A 16197-nucleotide genomic window follows, 5' to 3' on the forward strand; every position below is an offset into this window, starting at 1 on the left:
TTAGGCGTCTATACCATTTGCCTATATCATATGCCAGTCCTACATCCCAGACATGCTCCCACTGCTCACTGCATGGGTCCACATTTCATTACAGCCCAGATAATTCCTCCAGCTACGAGGGCTCTGGTTTTGCATGCAAATCTGCCAATGGCCTGACCTTCTGCTGGCTCTGATCCCCAAGTAATGAGACTGGAGGCACTAGACTCCAGGGCCCAAGCAGGCAGCAGCTGATAATGAAGAGGCACTGCTCGGCTGGATTTAGGGGCATAATGAGAGGACACCTTGTTATCAGCATATACGCTGCCATGGGGAACAGTGTCCAGTGGTTGAGGTACACTTTAAATATTTGGATTTCTCACAATTTCGACACTGTGCAGCACTCCATGTCCAGTGCACCGCGGATTGATGCAATGAGTACGGAGAAGAATCAGAAGCGGTGACCATTGGTGCAAGACTCAAGTTAATGTTGACCACCCTAGTAGTTTGCACTGCACAACACTACACAAATGGCAAAGAAACAAGTGCAGGAGAGAACGCCATCACGGTGTCTCCTGGCTTGATCATCACCATTTTTGAGTTTGTGCTGTGAAATACCGACCATCCTTCTCAGGGTCCCAACAAGACAATTCATTCATCATTAGGCCCTAATGAAAAGCAGCTCTACATCTCATAAAAGTATGCTCCAGACAGCTCGTCACCAGCACTTGCTAGCTGTTAATAACCCCTCCTATTTATGGGCCTAGATCAAATTACGGCTCATTGGAATTAGAGTGCCGTTCCGGTCCCTCGACGGGCTGCCTTTTTTATTTCCCCCAGGACGGGGTTTCACAAAGGCTACAGTGAAGTGCTGCCACCTGGTGAAGGCTTTAGACAATCCCCCTCTTATTTCCTTAGAGAGGGCTGGGTAAATTTCAGACACAGATGAGGCACACAGGTTACACACATTTCCCCCCCACCTTATTGAACCCATGAGCTAAACACTGGGGGTGCGCACACTCTGTAATACAGCTCTGCAAACAAGGGCTGAGTGCATAAAGCAACGAGTCTCTGGGTGTGTGCAGAAAGGGTGTTCAGAAATAAAGTGGCACCTCAAGCACCTGCCATCTACTCCAAGACAAATATGGGATGAGTTACAAAGGACCTGCAGCATTTAATGTCCAAAAGCCAGAGCTTAAGGACACCCAAGTGGCCAACAAAAAAGTTAAAAACAACAAAAAAGCTCTGATTGTGCATCTGTGAATGGGAATTGTGGAGCAGATATATTCTAGCCAATTAACACCCATAAGGAGCAGGAGTGGATGGGTGCAACTAGCTTGGCTGATCAGCTGGAATATCAACCTTGGGCCAGAATTAAGGACCGCATCATTAACAGGGCATACAACTTTAATTACTCTTTAAGACCTCTACAAGAAAAAACAACTACTTTGGAGTGGTGTCCACTTAATGTATGCAAAACCCACTGCAATTTGTCCTTCAACTCCAAACAGTAGGAGAAATAGTGCTGGATGCTGTCGGATGACGGCGAGCTGGGTCATAAGACTTTGCCAGTGCAGACATACTAGTAATTGTGGAAATTATCATTTTGATAGGCAGGTAAAATAAAATTATATTTAATGCTTGCCCTCGAATAAATTGGCATTATAGGTTTCTAAAAAGATCCACAGGTACCCAGAAAAACCACTACTAATCCTCTTGACATTGCGCGTGTCATTTGGGGAGGGGGCGCACTTACAAATACAGGTATTTCGGAGTGGCGCTAAGGCACAACAAACCTATGACTTGAGACATTGGAGCGCTTTAGGCAGAAACATGTCACCCTGATGAAAGCGGCTCACACTGTTCGAGTTTTAAGCCTCTAATCTGAGATTCTGTTTCTGAGTTCCACATTATGTAATTATTGTAAAACACAAGGCTACTACTCTCTTTGGGACAAAACCCAGGTGGTATACTACACAAATTGGGTTTTCTTAAAAGGAAAGAAATACAAAATACAGATGCAAACAACAAAATAAAAAAAGAACCAACAAACCAAGCATTAAAACCCGTAACATTTATTGCCTCAATTGTATTGAAAATCTTTTATTTATACTGTAAAGCACACGCATTCAGGTATACACAAAAAATGTACAATTCGTATGGATTCACAGAGGCAGTGAACACATATGTAAATCTACAAAAAACCTCTACAGGAATTTAAAAATTCTAATTATCAAAACCAGTACAGCTGCGGAGAACTGCGCCTTTTGGGAGCCAGTTATTGCTTCAGCACACAGTCAGTGGAGAAAACAAAAACAAAAACAAAAATTAAGATCAACAATGAGACAGTCAGAGAACCACACACTTACACACTCGCAGAGGGATGCTTTGGCAGCTTCCTGCTCTCAGTTGCTTACGTCCAGTCAATAACTGGCTGCCAAAAATCTAACAAAACAAGAAACGATAAAAGACCTTTGCTTTGCTTCTCCAAATATATATATAGGTTATTATTAAACTGAAATGTCTTCATAAATTAAAAAAAAAAAAAAAAAAAAGTTGTGATCGTGTGTTAAACATCAAGTTAAAGGAACCAAGATTAACCCTCCTCCTTTGGGAAACGTCAGTGAGAGATCAATGTGGTGGTGCACGAGATGGGACAGTAGGGACACTTTAGGCGTCGCTCCACCTGGGTTGCCTGACGTAGCCCGCTGCTCTCCCCCTTTCTCTCTCCTTCTGACTGAATTACGCAGATGGATGAGAACAGCCACAGTCAAACACCTAAACTGGCTTTCAATAAGTCTGGTTGCTTGGTAGCTTTCACCATGCTGGCCTGTGCAGTCGTTTTCAATACGAGACAAGGAGAGACACAAGGCTACAGTAATTTTCGTTTGGAGTCGCCCACAATTTTTGAGACCTACCTCTCCTCTTTTGACACCTGGAAGAAGAGTGCGAAAGACACAGAGAACACGAAACAAAAACAAAACTAAAGCTAAACCGCAACGGCGGGGCCGAAAGCTCCAGATTCAAAAGCTACTCATAATGGATCTTTGGAGTGGCTGCATCACTACAGTGCAGGTAGCCTACTCTGGTGACGTGCTCCTGCACTTGGAGGCAGGCAAGTCAACACAACACACCTCTGACTGCTGTGCTAAGAAAAGCCCCTACCAATAATACGGCAATATAAACTCAAAAGAAGTATATATTTAAAAAAATAAAAATAACAAAAAAAGCAAAACACGTCACCCTAACAGACCCCCTTACAAACCTACAAGACTGGCCAAGCCACGGGAGAAACCAGGAACGCCATCTCACCTGGAAGGAAAACTGACTGACAGATAGATCGACAGAAACCAACAAACAGAAACAAATGGAGCGTATGGGGAGCTACGCATTTATCAAGTCTTTTAAAAACTCTCAAACCCATGACGTAGAAAACACACACAGCCAGGTGCACAGAGCCACCAGCAACAGGTGACGGGTAACAGGTGACCGTGTGGAGCTCAGGGAAGGGCGACTGGGGCCCGGCGAGCTCTTCCTGAGCCAACGTGTATGTGAGACGAGAGAGAGAGAGAGAGAGAGAGAGAGAGAGAGAGAGAGAGAGAGAGAGAGAGAGAGAGAGAGAGAGAGAGAGAGAGAGAGAGAGAGAGAGAGAGAGAGAGAGCGAGAGAGCGAGAGAGAGCGAGAGAGCGAGAGAGAGCGAGAGAGAGAGGAAGGGAGGCCACTGTGGCATACTCCAGTCAGTCTCTTGGTGAGCATGAGGGTGTTTCGGGGGGGGGGGGGGGGCAGGACAGAGCAGATGGTTCAGGGAAGGAAGGTTGGTCGGTCTTGAGATGGCAGATGGTGGTGATTCTGCTGCTGCTGCTGCTAGTGGTGGTGGCGACTGGTCTAATCCACCTCCATGGGCTCGTCTGCCGCGGCCGAGTCCTGAGTGCCCGACTCCGGGGTGCCCTCTGCGGGGGGCTCTGTGGTACTGTCAGAGGGGGTGGCGCTGGTGGCTGCCGACTCCTCGTTCTCCTCACTACAGCTGCTACTGCTGCTGCTGCTGCTGACGTGCTCGTTGCTCTCCTCTCCCGCCTCTCGGCCCTCAGGGCTGCCGGCCACGCCCGACGGCGCCCGCTGTTCTGATTGGTCCATGTCGGCAGGCTCCTCGGCGTTGTCATCGTCAGCAGCGCTGCTGGGAACTTCGCGCTCTGCCTTGGCCTCCCTCTCGGCCTTCTCTCCCACTTTGCTCTCCTCAGCGCAAAGCTCCGTCTGCGTGCTGGAGGGCTCTGAGTAAGAAAAGGGGGGGTATCAGGGCCATTAACCTATATTCATAATCAATTATTTTCTTAACTTACAGTGATCAGTGAATCATTAAACAGCAAAAGACAGTTGGGCAATTCCATGGAAAATTACGTTTTTTTGTAACATCCATAATGCCAATAAAATGTGATGGTATGGTATGATGTGAATGATTACATGAAATTTGAGCATTTGCTATTTTTGGCTGAAGAATGTACATGAGAAGAAATGCACAAAAAAATTATGTGATCATTCACATCATACAAATGCCAAGGCATTTCACTGGCGTTATGGATGTGACAAAAAGTCCATTTTCCAAGGAATTGCCCAGTTACACATGAGCATGCCTTCTTGGCAACGAACCCTTGCGGTATTAGGAAGGCTTTGGTTTACGATAGGGGTCGACCAATTATCGGCCTGGCCGATTATTAGGGCCAATATTTAGCAGTTTTATAATAATCGGTATCGGCCATTTTTTCCACCGATAAGCCGATATTGAAATTGATAAAGAAGGAAACACGCTATTTTGTCTGTAAAGCGTCTCTCACTCCCTGCATTTACTACTCTGTGGTCAAGAGCATTGTCCCGCCCACTACACCGTCTGATTTGTTAGTTAGCACGAATGCAGCCAATCAGGATCGAAGACTGAACACAGACAAAGTTTAGGATTTAGTGGGGTACGAATTGTCATGAAATAATGGTCCCATAGGATTTTTTTGATAAAATTTTTTTTTTTTGTTTTATCTGCTTTATTTGGGGTCCTATTCTAGGGTATTTTATCATATTTTTTGGTCAAATGGATTATATACACTCTAAGTTATGTGCACTCAAGAAGTTAATACACAGTATAAACTTGAAGAGTAATTTATATAATAATAATAATAATAATAATAATAATAATAATAATAATAATAATAATAATAATAACTTTGTTAGATATAGCGGCTTTAGAAAAAGTTAGAGACTAAAGGCCTCAGTGAGCAGATATGTGGTTAGATACTTTTTTGTTTTTTTTTGTGTGTTTTTTAACAATCTGGTGAACAATCTGATATTTTCCTTTACAATAGCTAATAAAGCAATCAATCATTTAACATCTTTGAAATAAAACTAATACAAAATGTACTGTAGCTCTACTGCAATGGCAGTGTACATTAACTAAGTACTGAACTAATTGATGAACTAATTGATAAATGAACTAATTATTAATGTAAAGTTGCATAAACATGAACAGGAAATAAAACACCTTAGAAATACACTTCTACATAAATCGATCATTCATCAGCATCATCCTCATTTGTAGTATGCTTGGTCGCATTTTCACAGTCACCAGCAAAGCATTTGCAAAAAGGAGTACAGGGAATTCCATGTCTGTGACAAGTGCACCTGAGTGTTTTGCAGCGGATTTTGCACACACATTTTGTCAACTCTATCACAGCTCTAGGGGCAGGGAGAGTAAGACATGTCACAGGAACATAAACTCCTTCTTGGAAAGTCCAACCATTTTCTTCAATCTGAGGAAGAACTGGACAGTTTGAAATGTAGGATTTATCACGCATGGCAATGTAATTGGCACGAAGGATATGAGGCAACAAGGCAGCTCGTGACGGAGATAACATTTCTCCCTCCATGTTCCTGGTCCGAAATAGCTCCCACCTCAGTTTTGGTAGAGTTGTGTGACCAGTTGACCTATAGACACTGCAGACAAACTGCTCTAGACCTCTGACTTGTTGGGGTTCACCATTGATGAGATTAGATGGCAATGGACCTTCACCAAGCTTCTTAAAGCAACTGATGACAGGATCATCATCATCAAGTTTGATGTAGGCATCAACCCAGGTCTTTTTGCTGACACCCACAAATTTACCACCCCAGCACCAGAGAAATTGTGGAGACCGATAAGGCCTTGACATTTTTGATGTCCTATAATCTGCACTCTTTCTACCACATCAATTTCTCTATATTTTGTGCCCTTACCAGTAAGAAACTTGAGATGAGTGTGAGGTCCAAGGTGCTTACCAGCAACAAGATCAAGCAGAAGGATTAGGACATCAGTATCTGGTGACCAAACTCTAAAAACCTAACTTCACTCCATCCAGTCTCAGCTGAACACACCATTGCTTGATGAGCAATAAGTGTATCTGCCTCTTCAAAAGTTCCTTTAGAGACATTGTGAGTTTCATCTCCAGATGAATTTCAAACACCCTTGATGTTGCTGCTCTCTTCTTGCGTGTTTTGCTTTTAAAGACTGGTCCAAGTAATAATAATTTTGTCTTCTTGTATCTTCTGTCTGTATCTTAGCAATGTGATTCTCAGCTTTGTGTCATTAGACAGAATTAAAACACATATATCTTGTGTTGAAATAGTTATCTTTGACAAAAATTGGCAAGCAGCAATGAGGGGGCCAAATAAAGTTGTGACTGCTGATGATTTAGTTTTTCTTCAAGGAAAAATGGCCAATTGTTTATAATGAGTGGGGAAAATTTAACCTGACTCTCGCCAGATGAATTTCGTTCCGCTTAGCTCCGCCTATCTTCACTCACATCCATCTGGGACCTCTTCCATTGAGAGTGATTTCAGCATGAGATTGTATGGTAGAGCCAATCAGGACGCAGGGTGGGAGTTTCATAGATGTGACACAGCGCAGAAGGAACTGTGAGATTTTTATCAGCGTCATGGGTTGGCTTCGATGTGAGTGGTAGAAGTAGCACGTCAATAGATGACTGACAAGTGGCTTATTCAATTATATGCAAGCATTTTTTGATTAGGCCCAGCCTTCTGAAGCAACACTCCAATGGATTTGTCCCAGATGGATGAGTGGAGCTAGGCGGAACGAAATTCATCTGGCGAGAGTCAGGTTAGGGAAAATTTGCAATGATCATCAATATAAGTATGAAGAGTATGACTAGCCATTGGAATTTTTTTGCTAACCCTACGTCATCATGATATACTGTAACCCCTAAATGCAGGTTCGCAAATTATAGCACCCTCAGTGGCCGAATTACACCAAATTTGTTGTGTACCCTTGGGAGGGGGTCAGTTGTCATGTGACCAAGTTTCGTTAACATACATCAAAGTGTTCCCAAAATATGAGCTCACTTACTGTTTGGCGACTTTGCCCCATTGGATTTGCCTTTATTACTGCAAAATATGAGTCATAACAACTTCTGATCACAATGAAACTGTCATAAATGGACTCAGCATCCTCAATAACCCCTAAATTGACACCAAGATTGTGTGGTCAGAATCCTGGCCAAGGTGACAAAGCGCCCCCCAGAGTGTGTGGGGGGGGGGGGGGGGGGGGGCAAAACGGGGTCAGAAAATTTGCACCCCGTCATTTTTCAACAGTAGGACCCCAAATAAAGCAATTTTAGCAAAAAAATCCTACGGAAATACAATTCGTACCCCACTAATTCTCACTGAGGCAGACTGGGCTTCAGCTGTAGCCTACGGAGCTATTTTTCGAAGGTAAGGAAGGTAGCCTACATTGCTGAAGTTGCAGTGAATCACAATCATCTACACTGAAGTTACAAAAACACCACTTTGTAAGCTATTGTCTCTTTGATCCGGATCAATAAGTAAAGGACCCACTTCCTTCATTTAGCGAATTCCCGATTAATGCACGTTACTGATGCTGTTTACTAGTTAGCCCACAAACTCGGGTGCTGCGCGTCGGGAGTTCTCTACCTCCGCCTCGTTCGTTAATTGTGAATAACGGGACACCAGAACGGACTGCCAGAAAAGATTACATGCACCAAGGGCCAACCGTAATTTAATCCGACCTGAACAAAATCGCGTCATGAGCTGGCTATTAACGTGCCTTTTAGGCTCTCAAAAGTGTATCTTATAGCCTACACATGGACACAAATTGCATGCTTAAATAGCCTAAGAACTATTTTAAAACTGTTTTGTTAAACTATTCAACCGTAACACTTGCCATCACGCATGCACCTCTTCCTCTCCCTCTCTCGTGCATTCACACACACGATGGCAAAGCATCCTCTTTGTGACAGGTCCCTTAACAAGCACATAGCCCATTGTGCAGGCCTACTCTATGAAAATAATTGCCATCACTCAGCTCTTGGATTAACATGATACACAGGATTTACACTTGCAAAGTGATGCAAGTTGATAAACAATTGTGTATCAAAAGAAGAAAGAAAAGTTTGCATAATTAAATGATTTTTAATTACAGTTTTGCAGCATATAGCCTTTACTATCTACCCCCCTTTTTGACAACTGACATATCGTTATCGGCCTCCTGTTTTGGTAATAATTGATATCGGTATCGGCCCTGAAAAAAACATATCTGTTGATCCCTAGTTTACGACTGATCAACAGTTTAGTTACAGTGCCGTTGGTGTTGGTCTGCAACATGGCTATGTCAGTCTATAAATCTTCACCCACTTCCTAAAATTTTTTCCCACCTGCTAATACATTTTCCCATTTTATTCACTAATTTGTTGAACTTTACGTGGTTTAATATGTGACAATATTATACAATGAAATAGGGTACGTACATGCATCATGCAACTGTAACGGACATTTTCTTTTTTTTTTATGTAAAAAAGTATTGATGACTTTTGGCAGCAGCTGTCTAGCTGAGTTCCAACAGCTGTGCAACAAATCACAAATTTTCACTGGTATACAATAGACTCCAATGTGAGGGTGCAATTGTGGCCAAAAATGCTCCACCCTGGGAATAAGATTCTGTTTCACACCGGTTATGTGCCAGAGCACTCGTTTAACCACATTCACTGCCATTGGAATCCACATTCCAAAACAGAGCATTAGGATTTTTTAAGGGATCTATGTAGTATTCAATGTTGGCAATGCTTGACTCCAAAAACTGAAGTTGGAATTGTTTTTCTGGAATGGAGAATTAGTAAACAAATAAAAACAAAACTTGGTTCACCTCCAATTTCCAAGAGGCAAAACCAGCAGTGAAATTAAATTTAAGTGCATTAAACTCTAACCGAATCCTTACTGAAATACAGCAAATACATCTTTCTTGTAAACCAAGGTGTTAAGGCTTTAACATGCTTCTGTGTCAACTCCACAGCGTAGCTACGCCGTCACTCCTACGGTGTCGAGACCCTTTTATGGTTCTCCATCGGGTTGCTTTGCATTGCGGTCCATTTCACCACCATAACGCTAGGGGGTGTGTGGCTTCGAAGTTCGGTGTCCCCTGTGTCTGTGTTGCTCACCACCAAAACCATAGACTGTATGACCGAAACGGTACTTAGAATGGCAAAACCTATAGACGGTTGTGCTAAAAAATTAATCTTATTTGTTTGGCCTTTTCTTGCTTAGATTTTGTAAGTATCGAGACAGCAAAATAGACACAGTAAAATCCATTGACCTTGTTACTGTAACCAGCAAATAAGTCTGACGCTATTTGCAAGGTGTCTGCCAGACAGTTTAAGTTATGTTAGCAAACAAACTTTAGCACAACTGCCCACAAAGTACTGCTTGCTGGCTAAGTGCTAATTTCAAAACGACATATACATATAGACACTTTACAAATGGATAACTCTGTCACTGTAACCAAAATATGTCGGAGTTTATTTGCAAAGCTTTTTTGGAGGTGCACATCGAGCTATGGCGGAGGGTTGGAGGCGACGCAGAGGGGTCTGCGGGGTTACGCCCTCGATTCGACGCAGAAGCATAAAATAGGCTTTACATGCAATTGCTTAATCCGTATCAAAGAAAAACACACATCCAGGTCTTAAAAGTGACGCCATCAGCGCAGCCATTGGCAGTGCCAACTGTCCTCTACTGTGTCATTGTGCAAAGCCCAGCCCAAAATCAGATAAGTGGTTGTGATAGGTTCCTGGGTTTTTGGTGACTCAGAAGGATGCTCTAATGGGAGACTTGCAAGAGAGACCTGCAAAGCCGATTCAAGTGCTCAAACAGGTTCGGCCAGGCTAGAACAGCAGCCCAAGCCAGAACTAGCTAACAATTACTGTAAACAAGAAGTGAGGTGCACCATCAACTGGAAAACCAGGAACAAAAAAATAAACAAAAGACGCTACCCACACTAGGAGAGTTGCGAGAGCAACTCCGCAAATAGTCAAAATAGTAGCCAAATATCCTCCTGGAATATAAGTACTCAAGTACTCGCTCGTCTTCTCATGACCAAAATGCACATCCCTATTCTATAAAGAGGAGACTCAGCCTTCAGCATACCATGGAAAACAACACCAACGTGACAGAGGATGGCAGCCTTACCCTGGTCTTGGCAATCAGCTGCAGAGCTGGCAGGGACCGAGTCCTCCTCTTCCTCCTCCAGCTCTTCGTCCCTCTGCTTCTCTGGCGACGCCGAGGACTGGGCACGGGCCTGCTGGGCGTCCGACGAGCTCTCAGCCAGCGTGGGCCGGAGGGTCTCCACCGCCGCCGTCTCATCCGCGTCGTCTTCCTCCTCGTCTTCCTCTTCTTCGTCGTCTTCCTCTGCTCCGTCCTCCCCGTCTTTCAGGAACTTCAGTCTCTTCACCTCGGGCTGTTCCTCCTCCTCCAGACCCTCGTCCTCCTCTTTCACGGCGTGCTTGTTCCTCGCCAAGCCTCGGCTTGGACCCGACACAGACGATTCACTGGGGAGGGAGGAAGAGAGAGAGAGAGAGAGAGAGAGAGAGTGTGAGTAGAGTGAGTGTATGCATGCATGAATGAGTAAATGTTTAATGACTCTAAGAGCGAGATCAAGCCTGTGGCCAATACCTGTGTGATTTGCTGTGTCCACCTGCCGTGTTGGGGTCTTTATTCTCTGTGCTGTCGGGAAGGCCATTGGTGGCTAGTGAGCTGGATAGGGGGACTTTCTGCCTGTTTAGAGGCCGCGGTGTCCCAGGACCATTGACTTTCCTGGGGGGAAAACACACAGAGGGAGTGGGAGGGGGCAAACAGGTGGACAGAAAGGAATGCAAAGCAGCAAAAGCAAGTAACAACGCACCATTGCTACGCATCCTAGAGAAAGAGAAGCAGGGCTTAAAATTCATTTTTCAAAACAGGGGGGAATACCCCCCTTCAGTGCTTCACATAGGGGGGATTAATACAGTTTACATTTTACAAACCAAAATCACATTATCCTTATTACAGGCTTCAATGACAGAACAACACTTAACATAGTGTTTACTTTTATGATTTTGGTTTTGATTTTCCAATAGGAGTGTCTGTGACAACACGTCATAATAATTTGATAAAGTTTGATCGCTGTTTTGTTAGGAAGCATCACATAATGAATGCGCACACTAGAAAGTGAAAGTAGCCTAACCTAGGCCTACGATGCGCTCCGTTTCTGTAGCCGTCTGTGCACGTCCACAATCGATTACATTCCTTAAATGGAGAACACATCCATGTTCCCTCGCATCTCATGGCCACTCTATATAATCCTTCTGTGTTTCCTGACAGTTCCTGATCGCTAAACTTTTGTTTTCCTTTCCTGTCAGTTAGCAGTGGATGTAAAAGCACCATAATTTGACTTCAGTGGTGACAAGTCTTGCTGCGAGAGAGAGCGCGCACCTGCAAAGTTGTTCTGTGAGTGTGTGTGTCTCTGCATGGAGTTACGTTCGATTCAAGTCAGAAGTTGGTCAGTCTGGTCCCACATTCACACCGCTCTATTATTAGATTAACATTATCAGACAGTGCTGTAAAATGTGTAGGGGGAATCTCTCATTATAATGGCTAGAGTTGCGGGGCTTGAATAAATGATGCGCTATACCCGCAATCCCATGCTGAAATTTAGGCCCTGAGAAGTAAGGCAAAGTTTGACACTATCATACTTACCTCTCTGCAAATGCAGACGAATTGCCAGGCAACATCACACCATTCATTCTGTTGACACCACTGCATCCATTCTTCCTGTAAACAATAAGGCACATACAATCAAACATAAGTACCCTTTTCCTGCCATTTCCAGCAATAACATTAATCTGCTTAAACAATCACATATTTCAATCACTTACTCTGACGTAGGATGCACACAGCTAACAACCATCACATTCTGAGGACAGGAGGACAAAAATAATCAGAGATTAATTTCAGCAAAATATTTCATTCATTCATTCTATTATACCGATGAGGTATAGGTGCATAAGAGAATTAAGAGGAAAATTAATTCTTACACTTGTATAAGGGCATTACTAGTGTTCTCATACATTATCCTTAATGTTTTATTTAATTACACCTAATATATACACTGCAAAAAATAAAATCTAACAAAGTGTTATTAATCTTATATTAAGATAACAAAATGTAGTTGGTATTGTTTTTGGTTGGACACTTACCTAGTGCCCCCTCGTAAGATCATTTTGACTTAATTTAATAGAGTTTGACTTAACACACTGGCAGCCAAATGTGCTTGTTTTCATGATGAGACGTCTTAAAATAAGTCAAACTTATTAAATTAAAGTCAAATGATTTTACAACAAAACACTAGGTAAGACTCTCTACACTAAAAAACTATACCAACAAGATTTGTTTTAATCTTAATATAAGATTACACTTGGTTATATAAGCACTTTTTGCAGTGTATACAATATCAACAAGTTGACTAAAAGTATAATTACTCAACATCCAAGTGTCCCTAAACTTGGGTTTCCCAAAAGCACTAAGTTAGCAGCTTTGTTGGTTGTAATGCAATTCCCCATTGGCAACTACGCTTTTGGGAAACGCACCCCAGGTTATCAATATCCTTTTTGGCTCACCTTTTCAACCCCTCGTAGAAACTTCTCCGTCCCTGTGTAGTTCCTCTTTGGCTCAGTCAGAAGTTCACACAGCCTCTGGATGGTGAAGGGGATTCTAGGGGGAAGCAAGTGTCCCGAGAGATGAGACATGAAATCTATTGGTCATCCTACATCTGACTGACTCTATGCATTAGATAGATAGATAAATAGATAGATAGATACTTTATTGATCCCCAAGGGGAAATTCAACAAGCTCTTCATCAAGCAATTCCTTACAGCTCAGTGAGAAAAGAGCAGAGCGTTCTCTCAGGGTTTGAGCGAGTCAGGTTCAAAGTCTCAGTCCAGTTTCTAGTCAGGACATGCAACACTAATGATACTGGAAATGTCGGACTCCATACCCTGTGTATCCATCCACAATCTTCATTATTCGAGCCTTCATCTCGTCAAAGGGAATGCACTCCACGTTCGGATTGGGAGGACCCCGTTGCTCTGGTGCTGAATCCCTAAAGTCATCCATCACTTTCTCCAGTTTGAAGATGAAATAGCTCTTAAACTGGGACCATGGGACCCTGGAAAGGGTAAACGAGATAAGAGATTGCAATCTCTTCCTGACACATTAGCACACTAGCTTAATAGTTCCAAGTTGCAATGCTAAATTGATGACTCTAATGGATGCACTGAGGTGAACATGCAAGCACTTGATTAAGAGAAATGTCACATCTCTAAATATCACACTTGTTCAGATCACATTTGTTCACAACAGCAAGTTCCTGCTTATGTTATTTGCATTGCATAATAAACCACACTGTGCAGAATTACAGGTATGGTAGGCTCCATTAGAATATCTTACAGTGTTTCTCCACTTTTGGCAACGTGGCACAGAAACTGCTCCAACAAAGGGGAGACCTCCTTCTTCCCCTTCTTTTCAAATTCTGAAGAGAGATAAGGAAATTATTTCAATTTATGAAACCTTAGCTGCTGGCTAACTTCTTGAATGTGTGGGTCTACTTACACCGGTACAAGTAACGTTAGGCCTACGAGTAACGTACGAAAATGCACATTAATCGTTTAGTTTACGTTAGCTAGCTATATATATATATATATATATAATATATATATATTTTTAATCCACCATCTGACCAACGTGACCAAGTCAATAAGCTAACGTTACCTCTCTCTTTGTGCTATTGCTAATGTTAACGTTACAAGTTATGTACCAGATATTTCATATTATGTACCAGACTGGGACCTTATGAATGTAGGTGTATTTTATACAGTTGTCAAGTTACGTTTTTTAGTTATACTAAGGTCAACATTGCTACAAAATGTTGTTAGCTACCATAGCATAGTTAAGCCACAATAACGCTGTCTGACTGTCAATGAACATACAGTAAAGTGAACTATCGACACGCAGAAAGCTAACCAAGTTGGCTAACATCACAACAAGAAATGCTGTCCATGTTATATCAAGTGTGTCACTAACTACTATAAGATGGGTAACGATATTAAACGCTGAAAAACTCACATAAATGGTGATAACTTAAATATTTGACCAATTGAAATTAAAGTTAGCCTATTCAAAATACCTTTGACGTTGATAGTTTCTGACTAGCAAAACAACGATGGCAGAGGGTACACTCATAGCTAACGTTAAATAGCATGTATAGTTACTGTTAGCCGAGCAACCATGCTAACTTTAGCACCATGACTCGAAAATGACGGAAATGATACACCGGGCAAACCAGACAACTGTATAACATAGGCATAACATTTATAACATCAAATACCACGGTATGCCAGTGCTGGTTCAATACTGCTGAAACGCGCCGGGTATTTGCGAAATGAAGCTACTCAACGTTAGCTAGCTAGAAGCTAACCAGCCAGCCAGCTTGCAAAGTTTACCGGCAATACATGATATAGGACTAAACTTTGTTTAATTTGTGTTACATACCAATGACATATATCAGGGAAAGATTAAATATTACAACAGAGATGGCATATATGATCACAGCAATATCCTATTTTTATACAGGAACAAAAACTATAAGCTACCAAGCAAGCTAACTTTGTGAGTTGTGGGATCAGCAGCTAACGTTAAAGCTGGCTGTCCGAGCTAGCCGATGTCACAAATAGATTAGCGATACCTAGCTATCACAGCTAGCTTCGTTTTAGTCGCTTCGCTAGCACTAGCAAGGTAAGTTAGGTAGCATAGTGCTAGCAGTTCAGAACCCAAACATTAATTTCAAGTCCACTGTTTGCCTTTCGCAGATTAGCTATATTAATAGTTAATAACCTTTCAGGGCCTCCAGAAGGGTATCGATTTCCATGTTTGAGGTGTTCTCTAGAAATCTTCAGAATTCAGCAGGAGATAGAGCGCTGATGGCCGTCTGGAGACAAGAAAAAAATGGGAAAAGAAAAGTGTTTCAATATGGCGCTTGTGATGTCACTGCCAGTGGTAAAGTGGAATACAGTGAACCTTGAAATTGTTCAATTACGCAACGGCAAGGCTTATCTGCTTCACAGTCAGCGTATTAGGCGGGTCAATATATGAAAAAAAAAAAAAAAAAAAAAAAAAAAAAAAAACACCTAACTTCAAAAAAAATTATACAAAAGGTTTTTCAACTGATTAAGATACCTTTAGATGTACTTAATAACATATTAAAAATCTAGTAAAATCTGACCCCAGTAAAGGGGTCATTTTCAAGATGGCCACCAGAGGCTAATTTTGGCTATATCTGAAGCATTATTCAGCCTAGAAAATGTTTTTCATGTTTTATCAGATTAAGAGGTCACTGATGACTCTTTATCTCCACCTTTTTTAGTGTTCTTATAGTAGGACCTGAGGATGCATGATGTTTTCTCTCTCAGTGTCACAATGCCTTCAAAACCTTTCCCTTCTGTGAAACATATGTCATTCCCGTACCACTCCCTCAGTTTAGCTTTCAGATACTGATTACCGAATGGAATGGAATCAACCTCAATCAAATACTCTTTCATGTTAGATCCAAGTACTGAACTGAACTGAATCTTAAACTATTAGTGTAAAGCAGATCCATTTTGGTATGTACAGTCCAGGGAAAACAAATCAAACACCCTAAACTACATATTTTCTGAAAGCATATAACCTGCAGATGAGATATAACACCAGTTAAGACATGTCCCATCTTCCTCCATGCCATAAACAATGCATTGCCCTCTATTCTGTATAGGCAAATCTAGTGTAAAGGGGGTACATTTTAGCCTATATTGTCCAGGCAAAACAGATTAA

The 16197-nt window shown here is 42.2% G+C and overlaps 1 protein-coding gene across 1 annotated transcript; it reads right to left on the reverse strand.

Moving 5' to 3' along the window:
* Positions 1 to 2032: 2032 nt before the first annotated feature.
* Positions 2033 to 15387, reverse strand: ppp4r2b (protein phosphatase 4, regulatory subunit 2b). Its single transcript, XM_042089780.1, has 9 exons — positions 15223 to 15387; positions 13780 to 13861; positions 13328 to 13498; positions 12951 to 13044; positions 12210 to 12247; positions 12031 to 12105; positions 10969 to 11109; positions 10486 to 10844; positions 2033 to 4244 (listed from the first exon to the last, which is right to left on the reverse strand). Exons 1-9 carry the CDS (start codon positions 15254 to 15256, stop codon positions 3862 to 3864), a joined length of 1377 nt encoding a protein of 458 aa, XP_041945714.1. The 5' UTR covers positions 15257 to 15387; the 3' UTR covers positions 2033 to 3861.
* Positions 15388 to 16197: the final 810 nt, after the last annotated feature.

The sequence above is a fragment of the Alosa sapidissima genome, chromosome 4 (assembly GCF_018492685.1).
Source record: "Alosa sapidissima isolate fAloSap1 chromosome 4, fAloSap1.pri, whole genome shotgun sequence".
Classification (NCBI taxonomy): domain Eukaryota; kingdom Metazoa; phylum Chordata; class Actinopteri; order Clupeiformes; family Clupeidae; genus Alosa; species Alosa sapidissima.

Coding starts and splice junctions, on each gene's coding strand:
- ppp4r2b (XM_042089780.1), bottom strand. CDS start 15,256: ATGGAAATCGATACCCTTCTGGAGGCCCTGAAAG. Junction 13,499..13,779: donor GCCAAAAGTGGAGAAACACT/GTAAGATATTCT, acceptor TACCCTTTCCAG/GGTCCCATGGTCCCAGTTTA. Junction 11,110..12,030: donor TCGTCTGCATTTGCAGAGAG/GTAAGTATGATA, acceptor TTTTCCCCCCAG/GAAAGTCAATGGTCCTGGGA.